The sequence below is a fragment of the Rhynchophorus ferrugineus genome, unplaced genomic scaffold (genome assembly GCF_030347505.1).
Source record: "Rhynchophorus ferrugineus isolate W39M unplaced genomic scaffold, kcgeb_rfMv2 rfM1, whole genome shotgun sequence".
NCBI classification, from domain to species: Eukaryota; Metazoa; Arthropoda; class Insecta; order Coleoptera; family Curculionidae; genus Rhynchophorus; species Rhynchophorus ferrugineus.
Genome location: NW_027472580.1, coordinates 27,297,134 through 27,314,966, shown reverse-complemented (window position 1 = coordinate 27,314,966; position 17,833 = coordinate 27,297,134). Strand labels below are relative to the sequence as shown.

At 29.0% G+C, this 17,833-nt stretch overlaps 1 protein-coding gene and 3 long non-coding RNA genes across 9 annotated transcripts in view; 2 read left to right on the top strand and 2 right to left on the bottom strand.

Moving 5' to 3' along the window:
• The first annotated feature begins 843 nt into the window (after positions 1-843).
• On the top strand, positions 844-1,411 carry LOC143206614 (uncharacterized). The gene is made up of 3 exons (XR_013008475.1): positions 844-985; positions 1,053-1,168; positions 1,274-1,411. It is a non-coding gene; the product is annotated as an uncharacterized LOC143206614 (long non-coding RNA).
• On the bottom strand, positions 1,050-2,729 carry LOC143206618 (uncharacterized). Its single transcript, XR_013008479.1, has 2 exons — positions 2,593-2,729; positions 1,050-1,158 (listed from the first exon to the last, which is right to left on the bottom strand). It is a non-coding gene; the product is annotated as an uncharacterized LOC143206618 (long non-coding RNA).
• A 72-nt stretch (positions 2,730-2,801) lies between these two features.
• LOC143206607 (uncharacterized) overlaps positions 2,802-17,833 on the top strand; it is a 42,584-nt gene continuing 27,552 nt past the window's right edge. For 4 of the 5 annotated variants that reach the window (XM_076419222.1, XM_076419223.1, XM_076419224.1 and 1 more), the window contains exons 1-2: positions 2,802-3,133; positions 16,432-16,563. In XM_076419222.1, coding sequence (XP_076275337.1) covers positions 3,082-3,133; positions 16,432-16,563 — 184 coding nt within the window. In that variant the 5' untranslated portion in view covers positions 2,802-3,081. The remainder of the gene's footprint in view (positions 3,134-16,431; positions 16,564-17,833) is intronic. The other variant, XM_076419226.1, reaches the window with a different exon arrangement.
• LOC143206615 (uncharacterized) lies at positions 4,114-4,599 on the bottom strand. Of its 2 annotated transcripts, XR_013008477.1 has the most exons (3): positions 4,459-4,599; positions 4,311-4,410; positions 4,114-4,251 (listed from the first exon to the last, which is right to left on the bottom strand). It is a non-coding gene; the product is annotated as an uncharacterized LOC143206615 (long non-coding RNA). The 2 variants fall into 2 exon arrangements; XR_013008476.1 differs by lacking the exon at positions 4,114-4,251 and having other exon boundaries at positions 4,275-4,410.

The window sequence follows — 17,833 nt, the reverse complement described above, 5'->3', positions numbered from 1 at the left end:
AATATAAGAATAATATTAGAATGATTACTAATTTTATTTTTTTTTATTAATAATATACGTAATTTCAAAAACTAATAGTATTATTTTTTTTGTACAAGATACTTTTCTGTTTTCTTTTCTTTCTTCATTTCTTTACTGGATTTTCATTTTAACCTGGCGAAGAGCTATTAACTTGCCATGTAACTACTGGCTATATCTCAATCTAGTTTTGATATCTACAATTAGAGTAGGAAAGTACACATACTTAAGTACAAAAATTGTTAAATATTACCTTTGTCATGGCTTTCTACCCAGTTCCTTCTTGTTTGTAAAAGACAGCATATTGTATTCCATTCGTTTTCTTTGATATGGATAGCTGTTATTGCATACTGAGTCCTAATTCTGTTAATGTTGTGTTAATATTTTTGTACAGATTTCATAATAGCCTTCGGACATGTTACATATAATAAATGTCCTTTTATATTATACTCCTAGTTATAAATAACAAAGTAGAAAGTAACTTAACCTTAAATTATTAAGCAAAACTTACCAAAATCTACTATTATCGTTATATATATAATTCACAAAGAAGAACTGTATCAAATTGTTAGATTCATAGTTATCCATATATGTTAATTTTTCTATTACTAACCAAAATTATCCGTCAATAACCTAATCGTACACACCGCTATTCTAATCAGGTGGAGTTCTGTCTTAGAGAAATAATAATATAAAAATTGAACACAATGTTTTCGTGTAGTAAAAGATGTAGTGTACCTGGGTGTAAATCTACTACCGAAATTAGACATCGTTTCCTAAAGAATGATCTCGCTCTTTTCCAAAAATGGGTTGATCAAGTAAATAGTAGTAAATTATCAGGATTAACCACAATACAAATATAACAACGTCATCGTGTCTGTCCCAGAAATTTTAGTGAAGAATTTAGAATTACCCTTCCTTCACGAACAGGTATTAGAGCAAATGTTTGCAACATTATTTTTATCAGGTACATATAAAATTATCTATCTACTACATGTCTGTATGATGTCTGTTTATTTATTGTTTGTTTACAGAAAATCAACCTACTTATGAACACGGTAGTGGTAATAATGAGAATATTCAATTAATCTACCAATTTGTTCGTATGCTGTCAATGTGATGTCTCCATATAAAGAAGTCCTGCAAGAAGGTAATAATTAAGATAACTGGATAATTAGCACTAATAAATACTATTTTTAATTGTAAAATATCTTTAAAATATTTGTAATACTTATGTAATACTTTAACTTTTCAGAACAGTAAGAGTGTTCAATAATATTGGAGTAGATTGGGCTATTGTATATTTAAATAGTACCAAATTGTATTGCTTTGAAGAAAGTAATTATTATGGTGTCATCAATTAAACATTTAATTGCTACTTTTAGGGGATTTATTCCAAGAGAATTTTATCTAAGAAATCTATCTTGTTTAAATTTACAAATACTATTACATACTATTAGAAGTAATGGAGGTAGAAACATATTTCCTTCATCTAGTATGTTTAAGAAAACTATTAAAGCATTCATAATCACTTAATTTTGTTCACATCATTTTCCCGGAACAAATTGTGAAGAACATGAACATGTTGCCGCTTTAGATAACTTATATTAGCTTTTAACAGGAGGTCTAGAATCACTAGAGGTTGTTAAATCACTAGTGGAGTCTACATTTTTAGTTCCAGAGAACTTTGCTTTGAGGAAAACAAGAGTGGAATGTTGTATGTTACTCCATTTGAGGTAATATTTGTCTAAATTTTATATTAAGTAGTTCCACAGATCAAATACTCAATACTGATTTCATAGAAGTAATGCAGCCGCGCAGGCCCAAAATTAACCACTTCATCAAGGCTGTTTGTAGATCTTTAAACAATCCCTTTTATGTGATACTTAGATTTTGCCATAAAAACAACATATCTGTTATTTTAAGAGATATCTTAAAAAAACACAAACATTTTAAGTGTTTTAACTGCCAAATCCATAATAATTTTTAAGACCAAATTTTAAAAGTTATTATGAGGTGTTCATTGTATTTTTAGTCTAATCAATTTAATGCAATATTAACAGTGAAGGATTTAAAGTTTACCTGCAATATATCAAAAGAAGATAGAACTCTATTAGATCCCATAAAAATGATGGCAATAAACAAATACGGAAAAGGTGTTATAAAAGAATATTTTAATTTTACATGGAATGGAGCTCTTAATTTTCTTCTATTTACACTTGTATATTTTGTTTAAATATATATTTACATTGATGTATACTTGTATAGGATTTTATTTTAATAAATTAATTTTAAAAATTAAATTTGATTTTTATTTAAATACTATTGGCCAATCAATGTGACGTCATAAAGTACTGACACCAAATAGCAGACCAATAAAAGAAAAGTGTGTTTGTTACAGGTTTCTACATAACTATTTTATACCACCACTAAAGATCTGTCATTCAAGGGCAAAATGACGTTAGATCGACTGCTAGGTTGCTCATATGTTAAACTAGTATTTACAGATATGGGAAAAAGTATACAACACATTCATACAGTATATTCACAAAATGTTACCAAAATTACCCCCACCTACAAAGCTTCCTACCCTACTCGTTGGAGAGCATAGTTGCCAAAGCTGCACGGCCGTCTTAATTTGGTGATATTAGGTACGGAGAATGTTTGGACTAAGTGAAACATTACCCCACCACCTTCCATTGGAGTTGCACTGCTTTATAGAATTTGGAATATGGTGACAAATTTGAGCTTTGCTCCCGAATTTATATCTCGAACCACCTAGCGGCAAATTAAGAAACTAAAAATTGTATGGCATGCGCCGATCTAAGACAACCTTCTAAATTCTTAATATTTTGTGGACAGTATATCACAGTACGCTCCTATTTAATATAATAGTTTGTAGAGCATAATTGGCAACGCTGCACGGCTCCCACCATTAGCTACTTCGAAAAATATCGGCTAAGAATATCAATATTTTTTCTGCTTCCATAGAATAGACTATACATATCATTCCCTGTTTCACCCAGTCACTGTTGCGGTTCGTTCGTAGCTAGAGTGTTTAAAATGAAGTTAATTAGTGTAGGATTATTTTTGTATTTTGTTTTAATCAAATTTGGTAAGTAACATTTAAGTAAGTAATACGTTATAATATAAGATAGAAATGGCAAAAAATATCGATCGGCATTTAAAAAAAATAATATATTTTACGCATTATCCATATTGTTAATGTTACTGAATGAAAAAATGAAATTAATAACACTATTTATGGCTTTGGAACAAAAGAGGAACTTTATTTACAATCCTGATGTTTTATGCATTCATCAGCCACAATATAAATTACAACGCCCTCTACTAGTTCTGCTTTTCTATATTTGCACTCCTATTGACATAAAATGAACTTTCTTCTACACCAGTATAGGTGGGGCTCTAGGCGCCTTTTTTTAGAGTTGGTATCCCCCGAAGCCCTAATCCACCTAATTAACAATTGTATATTTGAGTAATGTATTTTACTTTCATTAGGGAGCATATTTATGTTTTAGGCTTAGTTCTTGTTTGTTTCGATGCAATGTATCCTTGTGAAGTCATTATGATATTACTATATTTCTTTTTAGTTTGTCCTGTTACTGCCTGTATATATCTTTCTTGATGAAACTACATTTAATTACTGCATTCTTCTCCTTAGTGCATTTGCCATATCTACAAAACAATTAGTTTTATTTCTCTCCTTGTATGTTTTAACCAAACATTCATGGTTATTCTGAACAGTAACATGCATGCTCATAAAGCTTTCACACTCCTACAATCAATTCCTACAATTAAAGTATGTTAATTATTGACCTTTAGTTGTTTCCTCTTTCATTACCCTGTCTTGGTAATTGTCAGCATTGGATCATTAGCCAACATTCATTAAATTTTATTCAATCACTGTCACTTTCAGAAACTAATCAATTTAATAACTAAGCTGTTTATTTCCAATCTATCAAAAACTTGCGTTCAAGATTTTACCATTTGTCAATTTCTCCTTCAATATGTCTGATCGAGTCCACACAAACTGAAGGTGTTTATCTCAACAATGCCTTTTCCACAAATCTAGGCAGTTCTGGTTTGAATATCCTTGTCAACCAGAATGTCTATTAAAATAATTCTTTGCAATACAAGTGCAATTCTTTGCAGTGATAGGTAGGAAGATGTAATACTCTGCAATCTATCATGTAACTTTTCTCAGGCTTATTTCTAAAAAAGTAAATTACATAAAATTCAATTAAATATTTCATTTATATTTATCGAATAACTATTTGAAATTGTTAATTCTTTAACATGGTTTGTTCAAAATGTTTTTTATGTACTTTAAGCCATTCCTAAATTGCAGCCTTTGTTGATACACTTGCTTCTCTGAAATAATTGTATTAAATTATGCTTTGAATGAAAAATACTACTTACTGTTTGTATACATTCTGTTTCGCATAAACACGGTTTCTTTTTGGTGAATTTAAGGTTATATTGTTTTTTATTTTTTGAGATTTTTTGTGCCTTTGACCGTGCCCGTACTAATACTCAGTGCAACTGTAAGGCGTAAAAAATATACAATGAAAACTACGGCGATTGCATTTTATTAAAACAAGGTATTTGTTACAAAACAAGGTTACATGTTTTAACCTCTTTAACAGCATTCTATCTCTTTTTAAGTAGAATAAAATGACAGCGATAATTTTGTCTGACTGTAAAACGAATTTACAGCTTTTGACAGAAACATATCGGTCACGTTTGTGACTACTGGTTTGAATAGACTATAGTCTGTATGAGAAATACTAATGTTCAACAAAACATTATATTGGTCACTATCTTGATAACATACAAGGTATTACAATGGTGATTACAATAACATTCGGCTATCTATTACGTCAACAACATACTGTTGGACAGACTCTTAGAAACTACATGATTTCCAGTCAAGGCGCCGGCCTTTGGATACATTAAAAATCATCATGGTCTGGTAAATTGAATATATTGCGCTGACGCGTGCGTCTCCAGTGTTTGTAGTAAAAATGGCCTTTAAAAAACAGTAAGATGATATTCATTTACAAAACATTTTTAGGATATAAAACAACGAACTTTAACTATGCCATAAACATTTACTAAACTACCACATATTTGGATAATACAAATGTATTATATATAAATAAAACTTCCTTGTAGATACATTCCTTTATACTTCTCACACTATTTCTTAATTAATTACGATACAATAAAAGTTGCAACAGATGTTAATATTTAAGCTTTGATGAATAAGTTTTGCAGAATGCGCCTATGGTCATTGATCCCTCAATGAGGCTTCTTCCCAAGGATTGTCTCAGTTCTCTTAGCGCACGTCCCTCTTTAAACAAATTATTTCCGAAAAATACTTGAATCATTTCTTGATTTATACAGATGGATATAAGAGTAATGAATGAATAAAACGGGAGTTGCATATATTTTTACTGTCGAATTTTTAGCTATCTGTAAAACACTAAAATGCATTCAAAAGAGCTTAGATGTGATTTCGGTGGTGATTGTCACAGTATAGACACATCATCCACTGATAATGTGCATCCGAGAGGTAAACACCATTATTTGCAATAGCGCCAAGAATATCACTTACACGTGGGAATTGACGGTAATAAGAGAAAGGACCATCTTACTTGGAGAACTGCAGGCTGCTTTCGCAGAACTTCCTCCATTGGACCAGAGACCTAAATTCATATTATACGACACTTTATAAAAAATTAGATCCATTAAACTGGGATATGATGGCTAATAATAAACTATGTTAATTCAAAAAATTATTTCATCAGGAACTTAAAAGTCGTGACATTGGTAGACACAAATCAAGTATCTTCTCCCGACTTCGAATAGGCCACTGCAAGTTTACTCATGAGTTTGACCAAAAACAACGACGAGTTGATGATTCGGAGCAGTGTTTGAAGATGATCAAGCATAATAAACCCGAGTTTTTGAGTCGATATGTGACAATGGCTCCATCATTTCACTTTACAATCGACAGTCATCCGAGTGGATTGCACACGATGAACCCGCTCCAAAGCGTGGGATAATGCAACAGTCGGCTGGTAAGGTTATGGCGTCTGTATTTTGGGATGGGCATGGAATAAATTTCATTGACTTGGAGGACTTTCATTGGAAAAAGGAAGGACCATCAACAGCGACTATTATATAGCGTTATTGGACCGTTTTAAGGACGAATCGCCGAAAAACGGCTGTTTTTGAAGAAAAGGATAGTGCTGCTTCACCAAGAAAATGCACCGTGTCACAAGTCAGTGAAAACGATGGCAAAAATCCATAAATATATACATATATATATACATATATATATATATATATATATATATATATATATATATATATATATATATATATATATATATATATATATATATATATATATATATATATATGTATATATATACTAATGAAATAATAATTTCTTATGTCAGCCATACGAAAACAGGGGTGTGCAACTCCAATGGTAAGTAGTGGGGCAAAGTTTTGCTTAGTTCAATCATTGGCGGCGCTGACAACGTGAATTTGATTGGTTAGTTTAAAATAGTTATGTAGAAACCTGTAAGGAAAATACTTTGCTTTGATCGGTCTGCCATTTCTCCAGATTACTTTGTGACGTCACATTTATTGGCCAATAGTATTTAAATGAAAATCAAATATAATTTTTAAAATTAATTTGTTAAAATAAAATCCTGTACAAATATACATAAGTGTAAATAATATAAATATATATAAACAAAAAGCAAAAAAAATTATGAACTCTATTCTAGGCAAAATTAAAATATCTATAATTCTTCTATAACGCCTTCCCATATTTGTTTAGTGCCATCAATTTTATGGGATCTATTAGAGTTCTAACTTATCTTGATATATGGAAGATAAACTTTAAATCATTCCCTTTTGATATTGCATTAACTAAAAATTAACATCTCATAATAACTCATAAAATTTGGTCTTGAAAATCATTATGGATTGGATAGTTGAAACACAAAAAATGTATGTGTTTTTTAAAGATATCTAGATTTTAGGGTATTTAACCTGTGGAACTACTTATATAATGTAGATAAATATTGCATGTTGTCTCGTTTTCAGAAGCTTTGTTAAATAGCCTGAAATAAGACAAAAATACAATATTATACTCTTGTTTTTCTCAGAGCAAAGTTCTCTGGAACTGAAAATATAGACTCAACTGGTGATTTAACAACCTTAAGTGGTACTAGATCTCCCGTTAAAAAAGAATATAAGTTATGTAACATGTTCATATTCTTCACAATTTTCTCCGGAAGACTGATGTGAAAAAATTGAAGTGATGATGTGCCCTTTTAAAGATTTCTCGAACATACTAGGTGAAGGATGCTGTAGATGCTGAAGGATTTACAAATGTAGTTATTTGTAAATTTAGACAAAATAGATTTCTTTATGGTAATAAATCCGCTAAAAGTAGCAATAAAATTTTTAATTGATAGTATCGTAACAAATATTTTCTTAACAAGGCAATCACATTTAAATATACAATACCTCTACTATAAAATTATTGAACACTGATTGTTCTAAAAAGTTAAAGTATTACAAATATTTTAGGGATATTTTACAACTAAAAGTAGTATTTATTACTACTAATTATCCAGTTATCTTTATTATTACCTTCTTGTAAGACTTCTTTATGTAGAGACATCACACTGACAGCATACGAACAACTTGGTAGATTAATTGAATTTTATTATTTACATCTTCATTAGTAGGTTTTGATTTTCTGTAAACAAACAATATATAAGCAGACATGTAATAGATAGATAATTTTATTTATACCATATTTATATTTATAATATATAATATATAGATAGTTTTATTTATAATTTTATATATACCTGATAAAAACAATGTTGGATATGCATTTACCCTAATACCTGTTCGTGAAGGAAGGGTAATTCTAAATTTTCATTAAAATTTCCGTGGCAGACACCATGACATTGATATATTTGCAATGTGGTTTATCTAAGTAACTTACTACTATTTACTTGATCAACCCATTTTTGGAAAGGAGCGAGATCATTCTTTGGGAAACGATGTTTAATTTCCGTAGTAGATTTTTACCCCGGTACACCACATCTATTACTACACTGATGGATTGTCATCAATTTTTGTATTATTACTCCATAATAATTTATGTAAAACAGAAAATATGCACAACGTAAGACAAAGATTTCTTGATCTAAACAAAAACCAAAACCTTCAAACGACAAACTTAAAAATGGACGCCCATAAAAAATGCTTCACACAATTTGATCGACCAATAACATTCCATGTTAGTGGCGGCACCAGGAATTTAAACTAGCCAATTACAATTTGCGATCGTAGCGCTACCGTTGATTGAACTAAACAAAACATTTCTCCAAGGTCGCCTATACCATGAAATTCTATTTTTTCTATGTACGAAAATAGTGCTCAAAATAAATAAACAACAAACGTAAAAATAGAAACCAAGTGAGCCAATCAGATCTCGTCGCGGCTTATAGCGTAGCGATTAAAGCAAGTAATAAGTTAAAAGTAGCAACATCTAGATGTTGGACGTCTCGAAACATTTGCCCATAATTTCCTATAGAGTTAAATCTCTATTTCCTTATGCTTGCCCCATCCTACTCTCTGTCAGTACCACCTGTTGACACCTCGCCGTGGGTGCTAACTTCAGGCATGTACAACGCTTTGAGTTGATCTGTGGGCCGCTGATAATTGCGGGAAAATTCGAAACATGTGAAGGTCACTACAGTTGTAAAAAAATAATCATAGTATAATATAGAGAAAATTCAATAGGGGTCTGTTGAGAGAAGTTTTGCTTTGCATATCCAGATGGGGTTATAACATAATTGACCATTCAAGTAAAATGATTGGTCAATTTAAATTTCCATTATAGACACCTCTAAGAAATATATTTTGCAGTGAAGACATTTGATTGATTGGTTCTTTGATAAAGTTTGCACGTGACAGTTCAGACGTTACGTAAAAAACAATTTAATCTCTGTAATAAAATATTTTTTTAAATAACATTCAATGAATATATAATAAAAACATGTAGAAATAAATGTATCTAAAAAATTACGGAAGAATTAAACGAAGAACTTTGGAATAAATCAAACTTATTTCTTCTGTCTTTCCCTTTTTCATATTTGGTTAGTGGCGTCAATGTAATAGGATGGGTAGGGGTTAAGGGTTCTGTCTTTTTATTTTCTAATACTAAAAGTAATCTTAACTAAAAGTAAGTTTGCTTATTTTATCCAAAATTATATTATTTTTAATATTCTAAATCATTATGTACTGTACAATTAAAAGGCTTTAAATTTACAATTTTTAAAGATATTTGATAAAATATATGTTATATACATTATCGATCTGGTAATATCGTCGGATAAAATAAAACAGATAGCTCAAAGACCTGTATAATACAACAATATAATAAAACAATTTTTTGGTTATACCCCAAGTATTGCTTTGCCCCGTTTGTTCGTATAGGAACATACGGCATTGAAGGTATAGAGGTGCAATTTCTCAAAACATGGCAATTTTTTTCTTTAAGGCAATGAAGGGGTTCAATGTACTTATTAAATTTTTAATTGATGGCACTTTAACAAATGTCTTCTTACTTGGACAATGAGCACTATTTAAGTTCTGAATTGCTTTGCACCAAAATTGCGAATGTATTGAACTTCGGTTAATCCTCTCTTAAAAGTTTGCTTTCAGTAACTATTATTTCAGTATTTGTTGAACTATTAAATAATTGATCCAGGAATAAAAGTATATTGCTGTTATTGTACTACCGACTTATATATACTAATAACTAATAACTTAATCTGTAATCGTTATGAAAATCTAAATGCGCTATTTCTTACGTCAAACATCCTGTATACGGCGGTCGAAATAACGCACCATGGAAACGAAGCAATTCATCAGATTCTGTCGCTCTTAGCATAAAGCAAGAACTATATATTGTACTAAATAGTAAAAAAACTTATCTAGTCTATTGTAATTTTTGCTTAAAAACAAAATATAAAGGTTAATGTCAGAAAGTCTTGTTAAATATATTATTTTTCTAAAATAAAATACATCCATAAAGCAAATAGCCTAGCTGTAAATTTGGCAACATCGACTTTTAGCATTTAGTCTTGCGGTTATTAGATTGCGCCGACGAATGGTTCCGAAGTAGCCGAATCTCCGGACCACGATGATTTTAAATGTATACTGTCGGTGTAGTACCGGCAGATGTAAAAACGGCGCACTTCATATCTATCTCCGAGTTTGACGCATGCGCACATTGAGCTAAATTTGATTTTAAAACAGAATAATTCGAATTTGGCGCATGCGTACATGCAGCTTTATTTACTTACTTTTTTATGGTGATTATTAGATTTTATGCCGAATATATATAAGCAGGTAAATGGTTTAGGAGGTAAATAAAAATGGTAAAATTTTGGAAATAACACATTTTATTTATATTGAATAAAACGAAATGATTAAAATATAATTAATATGTGTCCAGCTATTCTATTTTTATAAAAGCATCATATTACACATCATCATTATTTTTTATAAATAAATATACATAAATTTGATAAATAATTGAATTGAATAAAATTAATGTTAAATGATATAAGGAGGGAAATAAACATTAAAAATAAAAAACTTTTTGAAATAATACATTTTATTTAAAAAATAATTATTACGAAATTTAATAATAAAAATAATTTCTATATGCCTTTCTATTTTTTTAAAAACTAGCCTAAAACGAAGGGATGATCGTACTTTTAAGCTGAAAGAAGTTTCAGTCAATATATCTTTAGTTTTACAAAACAATTATTTATTTACATATATATGATAATGCATTGTATTTTTCTTGCCATTAGATCATTAGGGTCTTGTTGATAGTTTTATATTTTGTTTATTTGATGCAGGTCTACTTTTGTTAGCAAATTTAATTATTTCATAGTATCACTGTACACTGTTCTTATATCTTAGCAAAATGCTGTCTAATTTATTCTTTTCTGATTCTGTGAATTTTACATTCTTCGGCTTTCACTCTCAATTATTACCGGTTACTACAATTTTTCAATACTATTCTTGATGGATAAACTTCATTAAAGAATTGACAACTTCCAACACAACCAGAATCATATTCGTCTCTGTTCTTGTTATCATTAAATTTTGAAATATGTTGATACTTATTCCATGTCGTTGAAAATGATGTGTTATAAATGTGACAGCTAATATTCCCACTATAAATAAAATTAAAATTAAAAATAAAATTAAAAAAGAATTAATCAAATTTGTGTGTATTCGACAAGATTTTTACGATACAAGTCATGTAGACTGCATGATGATTAAATTAAATTATTCATTAAATTCTTTAATTAAAGTGAATTCTCGGCTAGTGCTTCTTAGTTTTAGATACAACTTCTCAGTTATCTTTTACTAGCCATCTAAGAGATGAACATTACCATCTTTCGAATCAGATTTAGTAGTTATTAGTGTAGTATCGGTTGCCATTATACCAAGCCTACTACCGCGTACAGCTTTACTGCGAAGCAAGAACTGCAATCGTATTTGTGCAATTTTGGCGTCTGACAGTTTTATCCCGCGTATGCTTGCCGTGGCCCCTAGTGCACCTCACCAACTCGCGTCCCATTTTCTCTGGCCTAAACACCAGTCGAATGTCGTCGCCAGTCCCGACTAAAAAAGTCGATGGTTAAAAGTAGATAATTAGTAAATAATCGATCGTGGTTTTCAGTCGAAGACGCTAGTTTTGAAAAGTGTTAACACACATTTGACAACCAGGCGAATTTTATAGGCTCTATATGGTTCGGTTACATGTTCGGGCGCATTAAACGGCATTGTGTCTCTTTTTAACTAGAATAAAATGAACAGAAAAAAATGCTACCTGATTTTAAACAACATGGTAGTTAGGAGACTTATATTGAATAGACTACATACAATATTTTCCTATCTTTGATCGAAAATAAACAACTTGTTCAGAAAGAACTGCGCACCATCGATACGTATTAGAACGTGTATGTCGAATATGATGAAAAACTTACATCATCCGCAGATATGGAGCGTTTTCGTGTTCATTTAAAGTTAAATTATTACAAATATATTTGTAAAAATAACATTTATTCTAGGTAAAGTAAATACGTAAAAATATCATGTAGTAGTTTTTCAAAATTAGTCATCAACTATTTAAATTCTAACAAAATTTGTTTACATCTTTTTCGCACTATTATGTTATTTTCCGTATAAATTTACGATTGCTAATCGTTATTAAAAAAAACCGGTCACAAGAGTGATAAATATGTATTTATCAGAATATTTTAATATATAATTTATTGTGAATAGTGAAGGTGTTTAATTTTATGAATAGTTGAAATATTTAAACTGATGTTTAAACTATAACAGTCTCTACTAAACTAATTTTAAATTTAAAATAATGATAATAAGGATGCTTTGAATAGTTTGTAGTAAAGACATATATTTCACATTACCGGTTTATTATTTCAGTGGGTGGGCAGCGATGCTTTGTACAGTGCTAGATCATATGGAGCTTGTGTCATTTAATTTTTCTATCATACACTGTCATTTACAAATTCATTAAGGTCATTGCATAAAGTTTTATATATTTTTTAAGTAGCAACGTATCCATTGTAATTATCTGTCATAGACCGTTTTTTTTTTGGAAAGCATAGGGGGTGACCTCTCATTGTTAAAAAATAATTATATCTTTAGATATTCCAGGATCTGTTAATAGCCCATTTCAGCTTCACTAACCCAAAACATTTTTGTAAATATTCGATTTACAAACGTTTCACTCAAGGAATTATGTGCGTCGTCACTTTATCAAGCCAAGAATAGAATAACAAATTAGAGAAGGCGTCCTCCCATATAAAAATTGTGACTAAATAACAAGCGGGTATATTTTAGTGGGAAATATAAAAATATAAAAAGAATTCTTATAAAATTATTTGTTTATTTAAAAAATATTATTTAATATTATTATTTGAATACTAAATTAAATCGAAAAAACACTATATAATTTGGTAATTGACATTTAACAAATGTGGAAAATGTTTCCTTAGGCCAATAATATAATTTTAAATGCGAATATTTTGGAAATTTATTGCTATACTGGAATAATTGAAGACATTGAGTGTTATGTATATAAATCATATTCTCCTCAGTCATTATTAAGAAAAATAATTCCATTTTCACAATATTTCCTATAAATATACAAAATATATTGAGTAATTGAAGCTACTATTTATTTTTATACTACAATTTCCATACTTAACAAATATGAAAAAAAAATCTACATTAGTACTTTAAAAACACTTGAAACAGAAACATAGCTAACTGAATAATATTTTATGCATCTGAACTGTCTTTTATGAACCTTTTTTCTTTTTTATATATTTCTTGTATAAGTATTTACTCAAAAAACTTAATAAACCAACTCAACTAACCCTTTGATATTGTATTGCATGTTCGTTATCTTCCCGAAGTTGAAGGTGCAGATTCATCTGTTACTATATAATATATATACAAACCCATGTTAAATTTTTCATTTCAATGTTAAAATCTTACAATTTACTTCGTTTTTATACTAATTCTATTTCAATTGAAATGCAATGAATATTTGTTGTTGCATTGTTGACTTTTAAAAACCATTTAGGTTTAGAGCAGGATACTTTAGGAAACTGTACATCCTATTAAAACCTCAAACTACATACCCTGGAACTACTTGAACCCACCTGAATATCTTTGTTTCGTTTTTAAATTTAAATATTATCATTTTTATTTATGCTGCTGCCAAATGCAACGATGAAAAATGCATGTTTCTAAAAAAACCTGCCTCCTACAAAAACACTTAAGTTAGTATATCTTATTATAATTGTCTAATGATTAATCATATCTTGGTAAAAGTTACAAAATCAATTGTAAACAATTAAAATTGATAGATATTATAAAATATCTCAAAATTTTAAACCAAAGCACATGACAAAAAAGATAAATCTGTCAATTGCCCTGTCTTTAATACCTCCAGCCCTCTGATGGTTCTGAAGCACATATAAACATAGTCACAAGGTTATTCAAAACTTTCTTTTTTTATGAATTATATATATATATATATATATATATATATATATATATATATATATATATATATATATATATATATATATATATATATATATATATATATATATATATATTGTTTTTTATAAGGCTTCTTCTGATTTATAAACGAATCAAAACCTGTATCTAAATGGGTAAAATAATGTTGTTACCACGCTGTTTTATTAATCGGTAAAAGTAACAAAAAATGTTAAAATGCAAATTTTTTAAAAATATTAATTTGTATTGATAAAATGTATGTTGGCCTGTCGACTAGATTATGTGATAAAAGCAATCTGCACAATGTCAAAAAGGATATCCGCTATTATTTTAAAAACATTTTATTTATACATTCTAGATTAATTTAAAAGCAAGCTTTGTCAGATAAAATATGCATATAATTAGTAAAATATTATTACTGCTGATTCACGTCATCAATATTTCTGAAGTCATTGATGTTGCTGTATCAAATCTGACTTTAGTTTCCAACGTTTTCCGGTATATAAGTCTAATTATTACTAGTAACGTCTTGTGTCCACAATGTATTAAATTAATCATGTTTCTTTCATATGCATACAGTATTTTCAACATAAAATCAGAATTGTTTTGTTACATAACATTAATTAAAATATATGCAAATTATCTCAAGAATTAACACTCACTAAATTTTTTTAAATTTCATTTAATTAAATGTAACTTCCATTAACTTTCAATAATCAACAAAGTGTGATATTATAAGTGTAAATTACTACGTCACTGAACATTATAACAAAGTACCATAAATAAGATTGTGTTCAGAACAGTAACAACTTTAGAGCATCAAATATAAGTATTCATAATATTTCTTTACTTTTATGTTATAGACATAAATATGGAATAATAAATGAAGGAATAACATATATTATAAAACATTCTTGAAATTGATATTTCATTTTAGCATGTATATTAAAGGAATTTATTTATAATCATTAAATTAAATATTGATTTTCCAAAACGTAGGTCTATAAAGTACATATCAAAATAATTGATATAATCCACCTAATTAACAATTGTATATAAATTGTATTGTAATTGTATAGTAATATATTTTACTTTTATTAGAGAGTGGGAATATTAGGACATCCTAATATTTTAATTGTTGTTGGTTAATTTTTTAATAACATTTAAAACACATGAAATTGAATATTTCATTTTAGCATGTATATTAAAGGAATTTATTTATAATCATTAAATTAAATATTGATTATCCAAAACGTAGGTCTATAAAGTACATATCAAAATAATTGATACAAGGTTTAAAGAAGAAAATGTCATATAGTCACATATTGTATTGCATTAATCCTTAAAAATGTTAATGCTTATCAATGTTTAAAAATATTTACATTGGCCTCTTTTCCAGACTAAGAGTTAAAGTTCTAGGCGCGTTTGTAGATGTATTCCCTGCAGGTATAATCCACCTAATTAACAATTGTATATAAATTGTATTGTAATTGTATAGTAATATATTTTACTTTTATTAGAGAGTGGGAATATTAGGGCATCCTAATATTTTAATTGTTGTTGGTTAATTTTTTAATAACATTTAAAACATATAGTTTATCCATAGTTATTTTGTGCATACATCATCAAGATGTTTAATGTATTGCCTGTCGCAATTTATAAATTCGTTTTAGAATCAGACAATATTTTCCTTCTCATTTTATTCTAGTTAAAAGAGACACAATGCTGTATGATTGGTTCGAACACGTAAACGAATGAGCCTGGCAAAGTCGCCCTGTTGTCAAACGTATGCAAAATTCTTGAAAGCAATAGTGACAAGAGGTTATAACTGTAACCTATAGACTATGTTGTCCCTATAATTAACTGTAGATTTTAGATGTACTATAATATTAAAATAAATTATATATAACATTTTTGTTCAGTTATTTGATTTAGATTAGAATTTTGTTGTATGTCAAAGCCAAACTGAACTAAAACTCAAGAGTCGATGCGGCAACATTGCGACGTTTTGATGTCACAAATTTAAATGACGTATGTACAAAATAACTTTGAACAGACTATATGTCAGTTATCACTTATCATCAAAATCAAAACATTTTCGAAACTGATTAATCGTAATATTACTTTTTATTAAATTTTTATTTAGCTTATAAGTATTTTATCCTGACGACTAAATAATTAATAATTTTTTTATTTATGTTCCAGGCACTGCTTTAGAATGTTTTTCTTGCGCTGAAGACAAGTGCTTAAATCCCGATTTATGGCAGAAGATAACAAATTGCGGAAAAACAGCGAGTGGGAATCATATTGGAGCATGCTTAAAGGAAGTTTATATTAGTAAGTTACTGTCAAGCATGAAAAATAAATATTAGGTACTTGCACGTATTTTGATCAGTAATTTTCATAGGTGAATATGCGTGAATAAGTATCAATATTAATTATTAAACAACCTAACCTAAATAACTAAGTGTTAAATTCCATGGATTTCATAATTACCTACACAAAATAACAGTTGTTTATATACTATTATTGAGTTGATAGCGAAGCTAATCAAATACTCGTACTGTTAGAAACGCATAGTGATTGATAACAATTTACCTTAGGAAATGTACTTTCAATATAAAAAAGTAGTCAGAGCAGAATATATGCAAGAACCTAATTTGTCTTATATTAGAGTTTATTATAGTAGCAAAAACTGAATTATCAAGAAAATATAATGGTAAAACAATAGGGAGAAATTAACTATTACCCCTTGATAGCTTTTCATTATTGAATAAAAATCAAAATCATGGTTATATAATCCTCTGATGAAACTAACTAAACTAACTAACGAAAGAGTTCGTTGTAGCCTAGTTGGGACAAAATGTGCTTGATTGTTGGAGTGTCAGTCTCTCTGTGAATTTAATCATTTTTGACAAACCATGAAGCGTTAATAATTATCCAGAGAAGCTTAGTTTGGGAAACTTAAAGCCGTCACCTGGTTGGGGATCCATAGAGGGAAAACCGGCAAGTGCTACCGCTTCTCTTTGTACCGAAAATCATTGAGAATTCATCATTTAGATATTCTGGCGGGTACAACATTTTGTTCAGTCGATTTATGACAGCTTACATTGTTGTGATAAAAATCATTCAGCTTTTTTCGCTTTTTCTGAATTTCTCTGAAGAGATTTTTTTTTCGTGAATAACTTTTATTCGATTTGGCTCCTTTTGGAAGAAGAAGAAGAGGAATCCAGACACTCGATTTCCATCTTGTTTCCAAGTTCACAGGGATTCTAAGTAGCAGTGAACTCACGCCATATCAATTTGTGACCTTTAATTTTGACATTTTACGCATATTAGTTTACTTTAGCTTTGATATATAACTATATTCTAATGCAAATAAAATAATGAAACAAAAATATTATATATAGATTAATTTTTAAAATTTTAGCACATTTAATTCATTATATTATCAAATAAATTAAGCGACAGTTGATTATACAGCCCCAATAATTCATAGGTTAGAGTTATTTTATTATATTTACATTTAACTCTTTTCTAACTCATCCATGGTATCCTCTGGGGGCTTAGCCCAAGTAATTAATAATTATACATCAAAGTAATGTAT